Below are 22,231 nucleotides of genomic sequence, written 5' to 3'. Positions count from 1 at the left end.
TTTTTTCTAGGGTCTATAATATTTTTCACTTAATATTAATTGCAGATTCTTTTGTCTCAGCTTACTTACTACAGAAAGGAAGTGGTATTTTCATATTTTCTTATGTGTTAACTTTAGTTAGTATCCTTGATGTGAATTCACCTTCACTGCCTTGTCTTTTTAATGAGAGAGTAGACTGAACAAATTTAAATATTCCAAATCTCTTTTCCAAGTGTGTCAGTAGCATGAAATGACCTTGGAGAGGATCTCGGCTCACCCATGTCAGTGTCTTGGTAGAAAGCCATTTGGCCCCAAATGGGAGCAGTGGGTCAACTCATCTTGCTCAGTTGGCACGGACCTGCTGTCTTGGGCACATGCTGCTCAGTGGAATCATCCACATTTATGACCCTGAATGTTGGCTGCTATAAGGTGAAAAGGAAAGAAGAAATTACTCTCTCTCAGAATGCTGATTCTCTCTGAGGAAATTTGTCCTTTTTATCCATTTGTTTAGAAGTCTATACAGGTTCAAAAAACAAGCTCAATCAGTAAAGCAATCTAAACTAGAGGTTTGCTAAAATAGCAGACCTCAGTGGAGACCTTTACTAGAAATTGGGAAGGATGAGAATGCGTTTGTTGAAAGAAGGTGGTCTCCTTAGGAATGGAGATAAATTTGGATCATTGTAGGAAAAAAAGTATGATACAGTTAGACCAGACTAATAAATACTAGTTAATAGAAAGATCCTGTAGTTTTTGATTTTCCTTTTTTTCTTTTACTTCTCCTTGTGGTAGGAAATGAAAAAAAATTTAGGCATCAATAAGTAAACAAAAGAGGATAGTTGTCCTTAGATAATATCCAAAGGAAAATTAAAAGACTATGTGTAACTTATTTGCCATATAATAAATGGGCGTCTCTGAATTTTAATTTATTTCTCATAAAAATACCAGCAAACCCATACATTTTAAACTTGATTCACTGATAAAAAAGACAGAAAACAAGAGATTTCTTTCAGTAAAGATAGCAGTTAATAGGTAAAGAAATGTTGAACCTGCTCACTTTGACATTCTGAACCCTCAATTGCCAGTAAAAGCCTTTGAACTCAATTTTAATCAAAGCTACTCATGACCATAAAGGCTATTTATCTCAGAATTGTGATATGAACCCCCATAAGAGGTTCCAATTCTCTAAGAAAGGAACCAGGCAAGACAGGGCATACGGATTTTAAGGTGAAAGCTTATTTAGAGAGTAGTAACTCTTGTTGATAGTTCCATTTTGTCAGTATGGCTGGCTTCTAATGTGTCATTTTGGCTAAGCTGAACTATGTTTCCTGGAATTCCTTTCCTAGAATGTTTCTGGTTAAGACTGGTTAGAAGACAGTACATGTGAGATTTGGAAACAGTGGCCATGTTTATTCTTGGAAGGTTGAATTTAAATCATGTACTTCTTTCTGGGAGGAGTGGGGCTAAGATGGCGGAGGAATAGGACTAGGAGACCACTCTCTCTTCCACAAATTTATCGAAAGAACATCTGAACGCTGAGCAAACTTAACAAAACTACTTCTGAACGCTGGCAGAGGACGTCAGGCATCCACAAAGACAGCGCATTATCTTCGAAAGCAGGTAGGAGAAATTATAAAAGATAAAAAGAGAGACAAAAGAGTTAGGGACGGAGACCCGTTCCGGGGAGGGAGTCGTAAAAGAGGAGACATTTCCAAGCACCAGAAAACCCTCTCACCGGCGGGTTTGGGGGAAGATTTCAAATCTCGGAGGGCAACATAACTGGGAGAAAAAATAAATAAAACCCACAGATTACGTGACTAAGGGCAACTCCCAGCAAAGAAGCCCAGACGCTCGCATCTGCCACCAGCAAGTGGGGGCTGAATGGCGAGGAGCAGGTGGCACTGCTTAGGGTAAGGACCGGGCCGAACGCCCTGAGGGTAATCTGAGGGAGCTAACGTGAGATAGTAACCTAAACTGTGGGACAGCCAGAGAGAGAGAACTATCCCGCGAAAAGCCCAAATCTAAGGCACTGCCGGCCCGCTCACAGAACAAAGGACTGAGCGATACCAGAGGAGAGCTAGCCGGCTGCTGACTGCCCCATCCCCCGCCGGACACAACAGGCAGGCGGGGCCAGCCAGAGCCGGAAAGGGGCAAACTCGGCCCCAGAGAGGGCACCCCCTACCAAACTGCAAACAGGCTCCCAGTTTCTAAGCAAAGACTGCCTGAGATCCCGGAGGGTCGACAGCCGCCAGGAGGGTCGCAGCCAGAGACCAGCTCCCCAGAACCGACACAAAGCACACCGGAGCCGGGCGCGCCCGTAAACCGAGGCGGGGACCAGGGAGGTGATAAGCCGCACCGCCCCAACAGGGGAGAGTGCGTTTGCCAAACTCCTGGCTGCCTGAGCTGCTCCGACCGGGAACGGCACAAACCGCGGGCGCAACCGAGTCTGCGCCTTTGTGGAGTACCCGAGAACCTGAACCTGAGCGGCTTAGACCTGGGAAGTGCACGCATCTCAGGGCCCACTCCCCGGCCGAGTAACCTGAAGCCTGAGCAGGGTAGACGGGGAAAGCACACACGCCATGGGAGGTGGCCAAACCCAGTGCGGCCAAGACACTGCGAGCTTTCCACACACACGCCAGTGATACAGGTTTGCAGTGTTCCTCCCTCCCCACAGCACGACTGAACAAGCGAACCTAAAGAGACCACCTCTGCCCCTTTGTGGCAGGGCAGAAATTAGATACTGAAGAGACCTCCAAACAGAAGCCAAATAAACAGAGGGAAGCGCATTGGAAGTGACAGGCCAACAGATTAAAATCCCTGTAGTTAACACCGACTGCATTGAAAGGGGCCTATAGATCTTGAAATGTATAAGCAGGAACAAGGATCTATCTGAAACTGAACAGACCCCCACACTGCTCACAACAGCTCCAGAGAAAGTCTGGGATATATACTTTTACTATTATCAATTTTAAAAAAATTTTTTTTCTTTCTTTTTTCTTTAAGTCCTCTATTACACCTTTAACTTTCATTTTCATAACACACTATAACCTTGCCAAAAAAAAAATAAAAACCCTATTTTTAAAGCAAACTGCATACATATACCTTATACCTTTTGTGTTTTCTTTTTTTTACTGTTTTTTTCCTGTTTTACCTTTTTTTACTGTTTCTTTTTTTTTTTTTTTACTGTTTTACTGTTTTTTTTCTTTTTATACTGTTTCCTTTTTTCTTTTTTTTTTTATATTGTATGTTTTATAAGAGTCTAACCTCTACTCTCAGAGAAGGCAATGGCAACCCACTCCACTACTCTTGCCTGGAAAATCCCATGGATGGAGGAGCCTGGTAGGCTGCAATCCATGGGGTTGCTAGGAGTCAGACATGACTGAGCAACCTCCCTTTCACTTTTCACTTTAATGCATTGGAGAAGGAAATGGCAACACACTCCAGTTATCTTGCCTGGAGAATCCCAGGGACGGGGGAGCCTGGTGGGCTGCCGTCTACGGGGTCGCACAGAGTCGGACACGACTGAAGCGCCTTAGCAGCAGCAGTAGCAGCAACCTCTACTCTAGGTTTTTAATATTTGTTTTACATATTTGATATCAATTTTGTACATTTAAGAACCCTATCTCTAGTACCCATTTTTACTCAGGAGTGTGATTACTGGCTTGATTACTCTCTCCCCCTATTGACGCTCTTTCTTCTCCCCCAGGGAACCTCTATCTCCCACCCTCATCCTTCTCTTCTCAACCCATTTCTGTGAATCTCTGAGGGTGTTCTGGGTACCGGAGAATACTTCAGGAACAGAATACTGCCCAGATCTCTCTCTCCCCTCTTGATTCCTCCCTTTCTACTCATGCTCACCTCTATTACCTTCCTCCCCCCTCTCTATGTATCTCTGTGAACCGCTCTGAGGGTTCCAGACTGTGGAGAGCACAGAGGGAAGTCCTTACTGGCTAGACTACTCTCTCCACGTTTGAGTCCCCCTCTTCTCCTCCTGGTCACCTCAACCCTCCCCCCCACTTCACCTCTCCATGTAACTCAGTGAACCTTTCTGGGTATCACTCACTGTGGAGAATCTCTTCACCATTAACCTAAAAGTTTTATTATTGATGCTGTATGGATGGAGAAGTCTTGAGGCTACTGCAAGAATAAGACTGAAAGCCAGGGGAAACATTAAATAATAAGAGACCATCCAATAGCCTCCACATATACACTGAAACCAAGCTCCACCCAACAGCCAATAAGTTCCAGAGCAAGACATACCACACAAATTCTCCACCAACGCAGGAACATAGCCCTGAGCATCAATATACAGGCTGCCCAGAGGCACACCAAATCCATAGACATCTCAAAAATTAATACTGGTCACTCCATTGCACTCCAGAGAGCAGAAATCCAGCTCCACCCACCAGAACACTGACACAAGCTCCCCCAACCAGGAAGCCTTGACAAGCCACCTGTCCAACCCCACCCACAGTGAGGAACCTCCACAATAAAGAGGAACTTCATACTACCAGAATACAGAAGGGCCACGCCTAACACAGCAATCTAAACAAGATGAAAAGGCAGAGAAATACTCAGCAAGTAAAGGAAAATGAGAAATGCCCACCAAACCAAAGAGGAGGAGATAGGGAATCTATATGAAAAAGAATTTAGAATAATGATAATAAAAATGATCCAAAATCTTGAAAGCAAAATGGAGTTACAGATAAATAGCCTGGAGACAAGGATTGAGAAGATGCAAGGAATGTTTATCAAGGACTTAGAAGAAATAAAAAGGAGTCAATATAGAATGAATAATGAAATAAAGGAGATAAAAGACACTCTGGAGGGAACCAACAGTAGAATAATGGAGGCAGAAGATAGGATAAGTGAGGTAGAAGATAGAATGATGGAAATAAACGAAGCAGAGAGGAAAAAAGAAAAAAGAATCAAAAGAAATGAGGAAAACCTCAGGGACCTCTGGGACAATATGAAACGCCCCAACATTCGAATCATAGGAGTCCCAGAAGAAGAAGATAAAAGGAAAGGCCATGAAAAAATACTCGAGGAGATAATAATTGAAAATTTCCCTAAAATGAGGAAAGAAATAGTCACAGAAGTCCAAGAAACCCAGAGAGTTCCAAACAGGATAAACCCAAGGCAAAACACCCCAAGACACATATCAATCAAATTAACAAATTTCAAACACAAAGAACAAATATTAAAAGCAGCAAGGGAAAAACAACAAATAACACACAACGGGATCCCCATAAGGATAACAGCTGATCTTTCAATAGAAACCCTTCAGGCTAGAAGGGAATGGCAGGACATACTTAAAGTAATGAAAGAGAATAATCTACAACCCAGATTACTGTACCCAGCAAGGATCTCATTCAGATATGAAGGAGAATTCAAAAGCTTTACAGACAAGCAAGAGCTGAGGGAATTCAGCACCACCAAACCAGCTCTCCAACAAATGCTAAAGGATCTTCTCTAAACAGGAAACACAGAAAGGATGTTTAAACACGAACTCAAAACAACACAGTAAATGGAAACGGGATCATACTTATCAATAATTACCTTAAATGTAAATGGGTTGAATGCCCCAACCAAAAGACAAAGGCTGGCTGAATGGATACAAAAACAAGACCCCTATATATGCTGTCTACAAGAGACCCACCTCAAAACTAGGGACACACACAGGCTGAAAGTGAAGGGATGGAAAAACATATTTCATGCAAACGGAGATCAAAAGAAAGCAGGAGTCGCAATACTCATTTCAGATAAAATAGACTTTAAAATAAAGGCTGTGAAAAGGGACAAAGAAGGACACTACATAAAGATCAAAGGATCAATCCAAGAAGAAGACGTAACAATCATAAATATATATGCACCCAACATAGGAGCACCACAATATATAAGGCAAATACTAACAAGTATGAAAGGGGAAATTAACAATAACACAATAATAGTGGGAGACTTTAATACTCCACTCACGCATATGGATAGATCAACTAAACAGAAAATTAACAAGGAAACACAAACTTTAAATGATACAATAGACAAATTAATTGATATTTACAGGACTTTCCACCCCAAAACAATCAATTTTACCTTTTTCTCAAGTGCACACGGAACTTTCTCCAGGATAGATCACATCCTGGGCCATAAATCTAGCCTTGGTAAATTCAAAAAAATTGAAATCATCCCAGCCATCTTCTCTGACCACAATGCAATAAGATTAGACCTCAATTACAGGAAAAAAACTATTAAAAATTCCAACATATGGAGGCTAAACAACACGCTTCTGAATAACCAACAAATCACAGAAGAAATCAAAAAAGAAATCAAATTATGCATAGAAACGAATGAAAATGAAAACACGACAACCAAAAACCTATGGGACACTGTAAAAGAAATGCTAAGGGGAAGGTTCATAGCAATACAGGCGTACCTCAAGAAACAAGAAAAAAATCAAATAAATCAACTAACTCTACACCTAAAGCAACTAGAGAAGGAAGAAATGAAGAACCCCAGGGTCAGTAGAAGGAAAGAAATCTTAAAAATTAGGGCAGAAATAAATGCAAAAGAAACAAAAGAGACCATAGGAAAAATCAACAAAACTAAAAGCTGGTTTTTCGAGAAGATAAACAAAATTGACAAGCCATTAGCCAGACTCATCAAGAAACAAAGGGAGAAGAATCAGATCAAGAAAATTAGAAATGAAAATGGAGAGATCACAACAGACTCCACAGAAATACAAAGGATCATAAGAGACTACTACCAACAGCTATATGCCAATAAAATGGACAACTTGGAAGAAATGGACAAATTCTTAGAAAAGTATAACTTTCCAAAACTGAACCAGGAAGAAATAGAAGATCTTAACAGACCCATCACAAGCACGGAAATCGAAACTGTAATCAGAAATCTTCCAGCAAACAAAAGCCCAGGACCAGATGGCTTCACAGCGGAATTCTACCAAAAATTTAGAGAAGAGCTAACACCTATCCTACTCAAACTCTTCCAGAAAATTGCAGAAGATTGTAAACTTCCAAACTCATTCTATGAGGCCACTATCACCCTAATTCCAAAACCAGACAAAGATGTCACAAAAAAGGAAAACTACAGGCCAATATCACTGATGAACATAGATGCAAAAATCCTTAATAAAATTCTAGCAAACAGAATCCAACATCATATTAAAAAGATTATACATCATGACCAAGTGGGCTTTATCCCAGGAATGCAAGGTTTTTTTAACATCCGCAAATCAATCAATGTAATACACCACATTAACAAATTGAAAGAAAAAAACCATATGGTTATCTCAATAGATGCAGAAAAAGCCTTTGACAAAATTCAGCATCCATTTATGATAAAAACCCTCCAGAAAGCAGGAATAGAAGGAACATACCTCAACATAATAAAAGCTATATATGACAAACCCACAGCAAACATTATCCTCAATGGTGAAAAATTGAAAGCATTTCCCCTAAAGTCAGGAACAAGGCAAGGATGCCCACTTTCACCACTACTATTCAACATAGTTTTGGAAGTTTTGGCCACAGCAGTCAGAGCTGAAAAAGAAATAAAAGGAATACAGATAGGAAAAGAAGAAGTAAAACTCTCACTGTTTGCAGATGACATGATCCTCTACATAGAAAACCCTAAAGACTCTACTAGAAAATTACTCGAGTTAATCAATGAATATAGTAAAGTTGCAGGATATAAAATTAACACACAGAAATCCCTTGCATTCCTATACTCCAATAATGAGAAAATAGAGAAATTAAGGAAACAATACCATTCACCATTGCAACAAAAAGAATAAAATACTTAGGAATATATCTACCTAAAGAAACAAAAGACTTATATATAGAAAACTATAAAACACTGATGAAAGAAATCAAAGAGGACACAAACAGATGGAGAAATATACCGTGTTCATGGATTGGAAGAATTAATATAGTGAAAATGAGTATACTACCCAAAGCAATCTATAGATTCAATGCAATCCCTATCAAGCTACCAGTGGTATTTATCACAGAACTAGAACAAATCATCTCACAATTTGGATGGAAATATAAGAAACCTAGAATAGCCAAAGCAATCTTGAGGAAGAAGAATGGAACTGAAGGAATCAACCTGCCTGACTTCAGGCTCTACTACAAAGCCACAGTCATCAAGACAGTATGGTACTGGCACAAAGATAGAAATATAGATCAATGGAACAAAATAGAAAGCCCAGAGATAAACCCACGCACATATGGACACCTTATCTTCGACAAAGGAGGCAAGAATATACAATGGAGAAAAGACAATCTCTTCAACAAGTGGTGCTGGGAAAACTGGTCAACCACTTGTAAAAGAATGAAACTAGAACACTTCCTAACACCATACACAAAAATAAACTCAAAATGGATTAAAGATCTAAACGTAAGGCCAGAAACTATAAAACTCCTAGAGGAAAACATAGGCAAAACACTCTCCGACATAAATCACAGCAGGATCCTCCATGACCCACCTCCCAGAATATTGGAAATAAAAGCAAAAATAAACAAATGGGACCTAATTAAAATTAAAAGCTTTTGCACAACTAAGGAAACTATAAGCAAGGTGAAAAGACCGCCTTCAGAATGGGAGAAAATAATAGCAAATGAAGCTACAGACAAACAATTAATCTCAAAAATATACAAGCAACTCCTGCAGCTGAATTCCAGAAAAATAAACGACCCAATCAAAAAGTGGGCCAAAGAACTAAACAGACATTTCTCCAAAGAAGACATACAGATGGCTAACAAACACATGAAAGGATGCTCAACATCACTCATTATTAGAGAAATGCAAATCAAAACCACAATGAGGTACCATTTCACGCCCGTCAGAATGGCTGCTATCCAAAAGTCTACAAGCAATAAATGCTGGAGAGGGTGTGGAGAAAAGGGAACCCTCTTACACTGTTGGTGGGAACGCAAACTAGTACAGCCACTATGGAGAACAGGGTGGAGATTCCTTAAAAAACTGGGAATAGAACTGCCATATGACCCAGCAATCCCACTGCTGGGCATACACACCGAGGAAACCAGAATTGAAAGAGACACGTGTACCCCAATGTTCATCACAGCACTGTTTACAATAGCCAGGACATGGAAGCAACCTAGATGTCCATCAGCAGACGAATGGATAAGGAAGCTGTGGTACAGATACACAATGGAATATTACTCAGCCATTAAAAAAATACATTTGAATCGGTTCTATTGAGATGGATGAAACTGGAGCCCATTATACAGAGTGAAGTAAGCCAGAGAGAAAAACACCAATACAGTATACTAATGCATATATATGGAATTTGAAAGATGGTAACGATAACCCTATATGCGAGACAGAATAAGAGGCACAGATGCATAGAACAGTCTTATGGACTCTGAGGGAGAAGTGAGGGTGGGACGTTCTGGGAGAATAGCATTGAAACATGTATATTATCATATGTGAAACAGAACACCATTCCATGTTCGATGCATGAGACAAATGCTCAGGGCTGGGGCAATGGGATGATCCAGAGGGATGGGATGGGGAGGGAGGTGGGAGGGGGGTCCAGGAAGGGGAACACATGTAAACCCATGGCTGATCCATGTCAATGTATGGCAAAAACTACTACAATATTGTAAAGTAATTAGCCCCCAACTGAAATAAATAAATTTATTTAAAATAAAAATAAAATAAAATAAAATAAATAAATCATGTACTTCTTTCTGGATCTGCTTGTTCACCTTGTTGATTTCAGCAGCAGTTGTGTACCTCACTGCCAGCTCCCAAGAGATTTTTTATTTAACTTCTCCAAATCCTGGTGTGAGTGTGGCAAGAGCACAATGAAGACCATCAAGGATTCTAATGGAAGATAGATGTTAATACAAGTCCCACTTGTTCCTTGGGGTCTTCATGTGTCACTACTCTTCTCCACATTCCCTTCTGATTGTCCAGGGACTTCATACCAACACTAGAAAAGAAGAAACAGTGGAGCTGAGACTGTTCTACAGGTTCCTACGATCATGTAAGTGTGATTCACTATATGCATCTCTGATTCTACATTATTTCTAGTGGCTCTGAATGAATGTAGATTGACAGGGACTTTTTCTCCTGCTGCTGCTGCTGCTGCTAAGTCTCTTCAGTCGTGTCCGACTCTGTGCGACCCCACAGACGGCAGCCCACCAGGCTCCCCCGTCCCTGGGATTCTCCAGGCAAGAACACTAGAGTGGGTTGCCATTTGCTTCTACAATGCATGAAAGTGAAAGTGAACTCGCTCAGTCGTGTCCGACTCTTAGCGACCCCACGGACTGCAGCCTACCAGGCTCTTCTGTCCATGGGATTTTCCAGGCAAGAGTACTGGAGTGGGGTGCCATTGCCTTCCCCCCTTTTTCTCCTAAATGCTTTTATATATTAAGATCCATTCTTTTAAACTATTGTGCTATATTTTACAATTATACTGCTAAAGTTTCCTTATTAAGATGAATTTACTTAAGATTTTTAGATTCTTCGTAAAAATAATAAAAACAGTTCATATAGAAATTCAGAATTCAATTGCCTTCACCATCTAGCAATTCTCTACATCTTTTTTTGATTAAATTCAATTTTATTCAAACATTGTTCCATTCTCGTCAAGACCAGATGAGACCTCAGAATTCTCTCACGTACATTATTTTGTATTCTTAAGGAAAGTAGACACTTGTTGCTACTGGTTCAATTGCTTATTTTAATTAGGGTGATAAATTTTATAATATGTGAAACTGTAATTAACAATATTTACTAGAAATGCCACACAAAATATAACAGAGTTCTGACATTTAAGAAATTTACAGCTAATAATAATATCTTTGATTTAGTCTAAGGTGGCTATTCCTTTTTTCCCCACCACATCTGTTCTTGTTTTAAACTGCTGTTTCAAATTAATTAATAATAGCACTCCTTTTTTATTTGTCTAAGTTAAATAAAATACACTAGAACTCTTATAATTAACTTAAAAATTACCTCTCTGTTTCTATCTCAATATTTCCCAGTTTAGATTTGACTGGAATGAAATAAGATGGTGTGTTTGAAGAGTTGTAGATCCTTTACTTCAAATGTCATTCAATGTCCCAATTCTAGTTTTACATAGTTGTTTATTGAGATCCTAAATGGTGTTTGAACAAACTAAATAGTTTCTCAAGGTAACAACTAACGCTGTTTCACAGGGAATTAGACAGTTTGTCATATTTGAAATAAATTTCAAGTGGGAAAAAATGCAAACAAATACTCTACCAAAACCACCGTGTAATTTATAGGAAACAGTCATAAATACAAAGTCACTGGCATTAAATTTCTTATCCTCATTTTGCAGTTAAGAGGATGTTAACAGCTGGCAATCTGTATTTGTTGGAAATTAAATATTACTGAATAAGTTTAAAGAAAAAAAAACCTGTCTCCGCATGATTAGATTCTATTTTTAGCACACACTGTTTAATTCGGAAAGTTCTGGACCTATAATAAGTCCAGCTACTTTCTTATGTGATAGCCATGTTTAAAAATACATTAAAGGTTAAAATCTGATTTTCTAATTTCAATAGTACATGCATATGGCTTTTCTGGTTGCCAGAATGATTCTAGATGTTTGGTTGCATTATATATATATATATATATATATATATATATATATATATAATAATAATTTCTGCATTAAAATGCTTGTGGAAATAGAGATGCCACCCCTGAGAATGGTGGAAGGTGGTGATACAATTTTTTTTGTAAATGTACACTCAGATTATGTGATTTACTTAAATTCTATGTAATATTTTGTAAAATATTAATTTTTTTCTAAACACAATTATACTATAATTGTGTTCTAATTATAATTATATATAATGATAATTTCTGCATTAAAATGCTGTGGAAATAACATTATTTAAATTACTAGTAGAATTATTCACTCAGAAGAATATACCTCATGATGCAATTCAACAATGCTAGCAGTGATTATTGCTTTTCCAAGGTATAGCTGAATAGTCTTTCTTCTCTCCTGTATGCCATTATAGATTTTATAGACTATCTATTAAATTAAAGGCTAACTCTTTCAAAACTACAAATTTGACAGTGCATGTTTATGCCTTTCAAAAGATTAATTTTAATGACCTTGAAAATCTCTCTTAGATGAATTGAAATATATCCACAGTCTTGTGAGGCAAGAATGAAAAAAAGAACCTAAGAGGTTGAGTAAAATAGAGCAAAAGCCTGGTAGTTTTAACGGAAGCTAAGTCTTTTCTCTAGGAGGAAGGTTGATGCCCGCTAGCCACATGAGCATAACAGAAGGTACTGTGGGCAAGGATATCAGTGAGCTTGATTTTCCTCACCATGGGGAAGTGAGGTAGCCTGCTCTACACCAAAAGAAATAGCCCCCTGGGAAGAAAGCAGTCTACTTTTACCCCCTTTCTCCCACCCAGAGCACGAAATGAGCAAGGATTCACTCACTCTCCCTGTGCAGATTTGTGACTTCACAGTTGGAATCCAGTATGCAGATCATAGGGATTCTTGGCCCAATATAAACTCCACTATTTCTCCATGGTTTTTTGTTTGCCCCTTTCAACAACAGAACTATGCCTCCCTTAGCTAAATGGCCAGGTAAACATTCTATCCAATACAGGAGTTCCGCATATTAGCTCCTGCACATAAGCAGCAGCAGCACACCTCTAAACCAGGAGTCCCAGAAATGGTCAAGTGAACCAACTAATGTGTACCTTTTGTTCTCCAGGAATATTTTTTCAGAAAATGTATAATCAAAGAGTCTTTCAGTTCAGTCCCTCAGTCCTGTCTGACACTGCGACCCCGTGAATCGCAGCATGCCAGGCTTCCCTGTCCATCACCAGCTCCCGGAGTTTACTCAAACTCATGTCCACTGAGTCGGTGATGCCATCCAACCATCTCATCCTCTGTCAGCCCCTTCTCCTCCCGCCTTCAATCTTTCCCAGCATCAGGGTCTTTTCCAATGAGTCAGTTCTTCGCATCAGGTGGCCAAAGTATTGGAGTTTCAGCTTCAGCATCAGTCCTTCCAATGAGTATTCAGGACTGATTTCCTTTAGGATAGACTGGCTGGGTCTCCTTGCAGTCCAAGGGACTCTCAAGAGTCTTCTCCAACACCACGGTTCAAAAGCATCAATTCTTCAGCGCTGAGCTCTCTTTGTAGCCCAACTCTCCATATCCATACATGACTAGATGGACCATTGTCAGCAAAGTAATGTCTCTGCTTTTTAATATGCTGTCTAGGTTGGTCATAGTTTTTCTTTCAAGGAGCAAGCGTCTTTTAATTTCATGGCTGCAGTCACCATCTGCAGGGATTTTGGAGCCCCCCAAAATAATAAAGAGTCTTTAGGACAATGTTAAAGGGGATGGAATATCGTGCCCTTCAGAATAAACATGTTGGAGGTTAGTAAATGAAAGAACTTTAAAGGGTGAGAAAACTCCAGACACTGATGTTTGCTCTTCTCTGCAGTATTCTCTTTTTACCTCATTATTCATTGCGCGTCTCTGCTAAAAATATAGAGGGATCTATGTTCTATGAGGGAGAAGGCAATGGCACCCCACTCCAGTACTGTTGCCTGGAAAATCCCATGGACGGAGGAGCCTGGTAGGCTACAGACCATGGGGTTGCTAAGAGTGGGACGAATGAGCGACTTCACTTTCACTTTTCCCTTTCATGCACTGGAGAAGGAAATGGCACCCCACTCCAGTATTCTTGCCTGGAGAATCCCAGGGATGGCGGAGCCTGGTGAGCTGCCGTCTATGGGGTCGCACAGAGTCGGACACGACTGAAGCGACTTAGCAGCAGCAGCAACAGTATGTTCTATGAGTGTGATGGGATAGTGTAGGAAAAAGAGGGTTGAGTGTTCATATGGTTTTCAAAAGATATATAATTTACTTGTAGTATTAAAGTAAGATTGATATCTGGGGAAGAAGATCGCTGATTTAAGTAACCCTTATATTTCTTTGCACATGGTATTAAGTTTGGTCAAACAAACAAATCAAAACAAATAAAAGTCTTCTTGTGGATAACTATAGCATTTGAAGATGGGATGAATTTTCTCTCCACAGAATAATGTATCCACTCATTCAATAAATATTTATTGAGACCATATAGTGTACCAGGTTCTAATCTAGAATAATGTTATTTTGCCATGAACAAATCAAAGTCCCTGCCCTCAACAGAGTATATATTCTGGTGTGGGCAGTAGAGAGAGGAGACAGAAAATAAACATTTAAAAATAGTTTGTCAAATGGTGATGTACACTATGGGGCAAAATAAGGAGGAAGGAAGGATGAGGAGAACAGCTATAGGGAAATAGGTTGTGGTTCTAAATATATATCTCAAGAAAGTCTTTGGTGAGAAGGTCATATTGGAACAAAGATTTGAAGGGTTTGAGAGGGCAAAACTTGCATATACTTGAGTATTTGGGTGGAGAGAACAGTGAGTATGAAAGTATTGAATTGAATGGGTAGAGTGTGCTCAGAGTGGCTGAGGAACAGAAAAGGGGAGTGTCACGAAGATAAGCAATGGTAAGAGTCAGTAGCTTTGTCAGAAATAACCACTGTGATTGCTCTGAAGATATCTAAGTGGAAGTTATATGCGCAGAGGAAAAATATCTAATATTTTAAAAGGTTTGCTGTGTTATACTACCAAAAATTGTAGGCAGCAGGAACAGAAATAGGTAGAAACATTAAGAGGCAAATGAATTTTTTATTCAGGTGAGAGAAGATGCAGGGTGGTGGCAATGAAAGTGGTGTGGAGTTATGGAATTTTTCTCATATTAGGAAAATATAACCAAGAGGAGTTTTCTGATGAATTAGATGTGGAATATGAGAAGTGTCACTAAAGACAACCCCAATGTTTTTAGCTTGAGAACTTGAAGTGTTGCAGCTATTGACCCAGGGATGACCTCATTAAAATTGATTGGAGACAGATAACAGTTTTGTGAAATCTGAAATGGCAATTAGACATTAAGTAATAGATGCTGAGTTAGCAATAGGACATAAAAGTCAAAATTTTAAGGTTGTTTAGGTTGGAGGTACAGATTAGATATTTAACTTATAAATATGTTTTGCATTCTGAAATTAAGCCAAAATGAAGATTGCCTTAATTGTTTCTGGTCCTCAAAATATTAAAACCTTGAATATTGCTCATAAACCTGGATTTTATAACAAAAAGAAACCATCCCTGAATTATAATATACTGATATCTGAAGATATTGCATCACTTTTATAAATATAATAATTTGAGAAATTTATCTTCCTGCCACGAACAGACTAATGTAACCACATACTTTTGAAAAATTTGTGTTTTTGTTTTACTGCATTCAAATATGTGTTGTGTTTTCTATTTGGTGAATCAATACTCCTGATGTCTGACTTCTTTTCACACTTGAATAAAAAAGTTTTTCTTTTTGCCAAATGCTATCACCTAGGAATGAATCCAGATGGAGAAGAGGTATAAACTGAGGGTGGACAGTGATTCTCAATTCACAGGAGATGAAAAAACTAACAATGTGCCGGTCCCATGCCAAAAAAATTATATTAGATTACTTGGAGGTAAGGTTCAGGTATCTGTTTCAAATAATCTTTAGGTAATTCTGGTGGTGGTTTAGTCACTAAGTCGTGTCCGACTTTTGCAACCCTATGGACTGTAGCCTGCCAGGCTCATCTGTCCGTGGGATTCTCCAGGCAAGAATACTGGAGTGGGTTGCCATTTCCTTCTCCCAAAAAACATCGGTGGTGGTGGTGGTTTAGTGCCTAAGTCGTTAGGTAATTCTAGTGAGTACCCAATGTTGAGAATCATTGATTTGTAGATTGCAGAGGTGAGAAGGAACCTGAAAGAAAGACCAGGAAGAAATAGCTAGTGAGAAGGAGAAAGAAAATAGAGTGTTGATCTGAAACAAATAGACTGCCAAATATTTCTCCTGCGAAGATGGCTTTATCATGAATCAGGAGCAAATTGCAATTCAGGGTCTTCCACCTTGGTGGACACATGTGAGTCCCAAAACAGCAGGGAAGGAGAACATTTTCATAGAGAGGAAAGGAAGTTGGGAGGACTAGACTAAACAAAGGGTCTATGGCTTTTCACTGGATGAGTCTTTGTCATGAAAGAAAGTCTATCTTCTTTCTGCTGGGCTTTGCTATTAATTATCTCAGGGCATGAGAGCTTTCCCTTCTGGTCTCCAACCCTGTTTAATTGAGGCTTCTGTTTATTAGTTTTACATATTTTCCCCTTTTTATCAATATCCGTCTCTGAAAGCATTCCTGATATAGACAGATTTTTCCAGTTTCAGGGGCTTTTTGTCCCTCAGTGTCAGGAAGGAACTTTCCTGGGTGTACTGTCTCACATTGAAGGTAAAGTGCACCACTGGAAATCTTTTAAGGTCACATTCAAGTAACAAGGAGGGGTAGGAGGGAGAACTCTAACTCATTTTTTTTTCTAAAGTTGATATGTTATCAAGATCATAGACATTAATGTTCATAATCTGAAATGTTATATGGTTGTTTCATCAGATGTCATCTGCTTCCATTTGGGGAAATCTTTACTTTCGGGTAACCAGATGATGTGCAGGTCCAGTCAGGATTCGGTGCTTGCTTTAGGTGTGTCACCTGAATCCAAGAGTCTATTCCTTGGAGTTTGGTGGCACAGTTTACTTAGCAGAACTTAATGGGGGTCTTTCCAGAGAGTTTGGAAAGAGTTCTTCTGGAATGTCTTTTCTGATAGATGAACTTTCCAAGTTGAAAGGTGTGATGCTTAAGGTCTTCATCTTCTGAAGGTGTACAGTGAAAAGACTGCCCTGTCAAAAAACACGATTATTTTTAATAGACACAATATTGGAATATCTCTCCTTTTATCAGTTATGGGTCAAAGGATCTGGATTTAGAAGGACCAGCAGCAATGCCTTTGGACAAGGAAGTTGGGAGGCCTCTATAAATTTTGCAAATTGAGTCTTAATAATACTGTTAGTGTGTTCAATTAAACCAGAGGATTGAGGGTGGTATGCAAGTGAACGTGTGTAAAACCCACCAAAGAACACAGACTTGTTTCAGTACCTGGTCAGTAAAATGGGTTCCTTGACCACCATGAAGTTTGAGAGGACTTCCCTAGGTAAGGGTTTTCTTTTCCAAAAGGACCTTAGCCAGAGAAGAGATAGTACTCTGTCTGCAAGAGAAGGCTTCAGTTCAGGGTGAAAACATACAGATCATGACTAAAATATATTTATATCTACTAGTTGGAGGAATCTGTATAAAATCCACTTGTGTACACTTGAATTGTTCAATGTGTGTTTGTGTGTTCAGTTCCGTCCAACTTTTTGCAATCCCATGGACTGTAGCCCACCAGGCTCCCCTGTCCATGGGATTCTCCAGGCAAGAATACTGGAGTGAGTTACCATTACCTACTCCAGGGGATCTTCCTGACTGAGAGGGATTGATCCTGCATCTCTTGTACCTCCTGCATTGGCAGGTGGATTCTTTACCACTAGTGCCACCTGGAATAGGCAGTCTAAATGTCTGCGAACAGTATAAACAGCTGTCAATGGGTTGGAGTTAGGGTGAATGTGACAAAGCTGCACTTTTTGCAGCCATGTTAATGTTTCCCCACCAATATTGTTTCATGAAGGCTATTATTTTGTCAATAGGCCAATGGTTTAATGCATATACAGTGGTGAGGAGTGAAAATTTTAGAGTATCCTGTAGGACTGGGTTCTTATTTGGTCAAAATAAGAGCTTTCTCTTTTTATAAAACCAACAATAATTGAATTTTCAATCTTGCTCTTTTTCCTTTCTGAGGTCAATTACTGGGTTTATCTAGCTGCTGCTGCTGCTGCTAAGTCGCTTCAGTTGTGTCCGACTCTGTGCGACGCCATAGACGGCAGCCCACCAGGCTCCCCCGTCCCCGGGATTCTCCAGGCAAGAACACTGGAGTAGGTTGCCATTTCCTTCTCCAGTGCATGAAAGTGAAAAGTGAAAGTGAACTCGCTCAGTCATGTCCGACTCTTAGCGACCCCATGGACTGCAGCCTACCAGGCTCCTCCATCCGTGGGAGTTTCCAGGCAAGAGTACTGGTGCGGGGTGCCATTTCCTTCTCCGGGGCTTATCTAACTAGTTTTTCCAAGTTATCTTTTGGGGAAATACTCTTTTGGGGCATGACAGAGATTTGGTTGCTATCGGTCTCTTTAAGGGCAATATTCCTTGCAGAAATATCAGCAGGGTGATTTCCCTTAGCTTCCAAGTCAAAGTTGAGAATGCCCTAGAATCTTAATAATAGCTAAAGCAGTAGTTAATAATACATGCCTGAGTGCTCAGTCGCTTCAGTTGTGTCTGACTCTTTGTGACCATATGGACTGTAGCCTGCCGGACTCCTCTGTTCAAGGAATTCTTCAGGAAAAAATACTGTAGTGGGTTGCCATGCCCTCCTCCAGGGGATCTTCCAGATCAGGGATTGAACTCACATCTCCTGCATTGTAGGCTGAGCCACTTTCCTGCTGAGCCACTGGGGAAGCTCTAGGTAATAGTACTGCATTCAGTAAATCCTGAATATAGGGCCATTTTAAATTTTATTTATACTGGACTTAAGGAAGTCACATTATTCCCACAACATTCCAAAATCATTGGCTACTCTGAAAGCACATCTACTATCAGTATAAATACTGGCAGTTTTGACCTTGATTAAAGTACACACCCCTATAAGAATGTATAATTTAGTCTGTAGGGCTGAAGTGGCCATAGTAAAGATGCTACCTCAACAACATCAAAAGAAGTTGTAACAGCACAGTATTTTCCATTGTCACCTTTCAAATAAGAACCATCAGTGAACCATGAATAGTCAGTGATACCCAATGGAATTTCCTATAAATCTCACAAGGAGTCAGGAGGTGGTCTGTCAGCATTAAGCAATCATCAGGGACTTCACTGATAATGGAAAGAAGAGCAGCGGGGTTAAGGTTATTACCTTGTGAAAGAGTCCTGTGAAGATAGTTAACAAAAAGACCTCATGGGAGGTGAGGCAGCTGCCTGAGAAGTGCTGAGTTTAATGGGAATTCAGGAAAGCCTCTACAGCATGAGGTATAAAAATAGTCAAAGGGATCCCACAGTGATTTATTTGGGTGACCTTAACTAAAAGAGGTGTGACTGTAATGACTAAGGCAAGGAGAGTATCCCCGTGCCACAGGATCAGCTGCTGGCTATAAGACCCTACGGGTCAATTGAGGTTCCTGTGATTTGGGGTAAGAAACCCCCAGGCTATTTCCTCCTATACAAAAAGGAAAAGGGGAATCTGATAACTGGGATACAGGTGGGTTTATCAAATAGCTCTTTAAGGTTTTGAGGGCTATGTTGTCGGGTCCTGCACATAAACCACCTATAAATTGGGTTGGATTTGTTATCCTTGTGTAAAACATACAGTACAGGTTTGGAGAAATTTGGAGTTTAATTTCATCAGTAACCAACTAGCCTAGGAAAACCTCAGCTGGCACTTAGTTTTGGGTTTGGGGAAACTTAAGATTCCGTGAAAAATGTCTGGATCTAGTTGTAGCCTTGTTCTGATATCAGATGCGCTAACTATTGAACTTATATTTGGGCAAACTGCAATTTTTATTTGGTAAATTTATGTCCCTTTAAGGTGAAATGCTTTAGCAAGTGAATGCTGTCTTCTGGTGTGGAGGCTTGACAGGAGAGCAAAGAAGCAAATCATCCACAAGCTGCAACAAAGGGAACTTAATATCTTCCAGATCAGCCTTCAGAATTTGCAAGAAATAGGAAATCTCAGTATAACCCTGATGTATTACTGTGTAGGTAAATTGTTTTTCTTTCCAAATGAAGGCAGAAAGGTATTGAGCAGTTTCATTAACTAAAGAATACACTGAATAAGTCAATTACAGTAAAGAATTTACTTCTGGTGGAATGGATATTGGTAGTGTACAAGGTTTAGAGATATCAGTGCTGTTTATTGCTTGTAGATCCTGGACAAAATTCCACCCTTAGCCCTTAGGTTTTATCAGTGGTAAAATGGGAGTGTTACAGTTGCTATCAGCCTTCTTGATGTGCCTCAGATGGTAAAGAATCTGCCTGCAATGCAAGAGACCTGGGTTCAGTCTCTGGGTTGGGAAGATCCCCTGGAGAAGGGAATGGCTACCCACTCCAGTATTCTTGCCTGGAGAATCCTATGGACAGAGGAACCTGGTTGTCTACACTCCATGCTGCTGCATAGTGTTGGATACAACTGCATGACTAACACAGGTGCTAGTACAAGGGATAAAGAGGCCTTGAGCCTTGTAATCTTTTATTACAGTCTTCATGTCTGGAAGGGCTTCTTTATTTACAGAGATTGATTAACTCTGGGAAGAGTTTCTGAGGGGTCTATTTGAGTTTTGGAGGATGCACTGTAAATTTTGCCATCAGTTGGAGATTCTGTCCAAAGGAAAGTTGTAGCTAACTTAATAGTGGCAAATTATCAATGTTTCCAGCATCAGCTCTAGTACTGTCAGACATGGAACAAATAAAAGCTATCAAATAAATAAAAGGATCATTTAATAGACCTGATGTGTTACATTGATGACTTCCAATTTCTAAAATTATTTCCCTCATTTGGGAGAAAGAAATTCTGGTGTGATACTTCTCTAAGAAGTCTCAGGCTAGTAATGTATAAGGGTGGAGAAACTAATGGGAAAAACATTTGTATTTCTCAAAGGGCCAAAACAAAGGGAATAGGTTCTGTATGGCCAGGTCACTCAAGATGGTTGCTCTTCGCTCTGGACATCCCCAGCCCAGCTACTGCCTGGCTCACCTACACCTAACTCCTATGACGGACCTGTCTGTGTACTTGCCCCAGTACCCAGCTAGTGATTGTGCTCATCAAGGGGTGGTGAGGAGCACGTCCCTATTCTCGTTTCCGTGGCAACTAATGAGCCCACCTGATGTCAATTTCTGTAACTGGTTAACCTTGTCCACACCCCCCCAACCACCTCCCTCCTTGGGAGTGAAGGCTGCCGCCATTTTCTGCCTGCTATTCACCTCACACAGTAGGATGTCGCTCCAGAATTTTGCTTCAGACATGTAAGCTCCCCAACCACCGACCTGTTAAACCATTGATGTCTCGGTTACTAACTGCAGGCTCTTTTCTGGGTCTTGAAGTTGGGCAGTCATAAACCTTGTGGACCTGTGGGGCATGACCCAACAGTTCAGAGACAGGAACCTTTCGGGATTCATTAGAGATCCCACTATTTGAGCTGTTTTAGTTCTCCGAGGCAGGCGTTGTACTATAGTAGCGGGGCTGAGTACCAAGAGTGTGGCTCCAGTATCATTAGGGATTGGAAGAGATTCATTTCCAATCTGGAGAAATGTTTCTCCAAGTCCATGAAGGGGGAGAATTGGGAAGGGCCCTGCAGCTCTTTGGAGCCCCACTATTGAGAACTGGGAGAAGTTTGAAAAGCCTGTTTAGAGGGCTGAAGGACCCTAAAGTGCTTACGTTTGTAACAGTCTCTCTTCCAGTGTCCTGACTTTTTATAAAAATAGCAGAGAGCTGCTGCTGCTATTACCAAAAGTTTGGCCTCTCTACACACCGGTGCCAAATCAGATCCTGGTGATAGAGTTTTGGGTGAAGCAGAAGAGGATAGCTTTATTACTTTGCAAGGCAAAGAGAGGAACTGCAGGCTTCTGCCTATGTGTCACAACCCCAGAGGATCTGATGAAGGGTTTTATAACAGTGGTTCAAAGGTGGGGTCTCTGACAAGACTAGGGTGTGAGCAGGGTTTGCATTCCTTTCATCTTGTCTCAGGTGCTTCCATGGCTGCTACTCTCTTGATTAGCAACTGTTCAAATCTGCCCTTTGGAATCAGATCATGGAGGTCATGGAGGCTGGTATCTTGCCTGTAAGAAATGGGGGACAAAAGGCCTCTACCTGGGAGACCCACAGGGCTCTGCTCTGTTTCACTAGCAGGCTTTGGTTTCATTTAAGAGCCTTTCATTTAGGAGCTGGAGGTAAAAATTGAGAATTTTGCCCTGGAGGTGGTTCATCTAGAGTACAAGAGAGCTGGTTTGTCAGATAAAAGGTAGTTGCGAAGCATTAACATCTGAAGAAAGACTAGAATTTTCTTTAAAAATAATGTGAAGTTGATTGTAATATTTACAAACACTTTCCTCAAATTTTTGTGGATAAGCCTGAATTTTGTTCAAATAAGCTGGCATTGCAAAAGCACTAAAAATTGCTGGATAAGTTTGCCTA

General features: G+C 40.2%; 1 protein-coding gene across 3 annotated transcripts in view; it reads left to right on the top strand.

Moving 5' to 3' along the window:
• Nucleotides 1-1,425: 1,425 nt before the first annotated feature.
• LOC145546808 (uncharacterized) overlaps nt 1,426-22,231 on the top strand; it is a 244,878-nt gene continuing 224,072 nt past the window's right edge. The window contains exons 1-5 of one of the 3 annotated variants that reach the window (XR_014083288.1): nt 1,426-1,596; nt 9,940-10,009; nt 15,441-15,564; nt 17,800-18,068; nt 19,631-19,799. Coding sequence is in view for 1 of the 3 variants with exons in the window: in XM_081594807.1 (XP_081450933.1) it covers nt 15,505-15,564; nt 17,800-17,933 (194 nt within the window). In the remaining 2 variants the exon portion in view is untranslated. Of the gene's footprint in view, nt 1,597-9,742; nt 10,010-15,440; nt 15,565-17,799; nt 18,069-19,630; nt 19,800-22,231 lie in introns of all 3 variants that reach the window. The other 2 variants (XM_081594807.1, XR_014083287.1) reach the window with 2 other exon arrangements.

This window comes from Giraffa tippelskirchi, chromosome 1, assembly GCF_054371585.1.
Source record: "Giraffa tippelskirchi isolate mGirTip1 chromosome 1, T2T-mGirTip1v1.2.pri, whole genome shotgun sequence".
In the NCBI taxonomy this organism is placed as follows: domain Eukaryota; kingdom Metazoa; phylum Chordata; class Mammalia; order Artiodactyla; family Giraffidae; genus Giraffa; species Giraffa tippelskirchi.
Note: the sequence above shows the minus strand (reverse complement) of the source record. Positions and strands in the feature narration are given on the sequence as shown.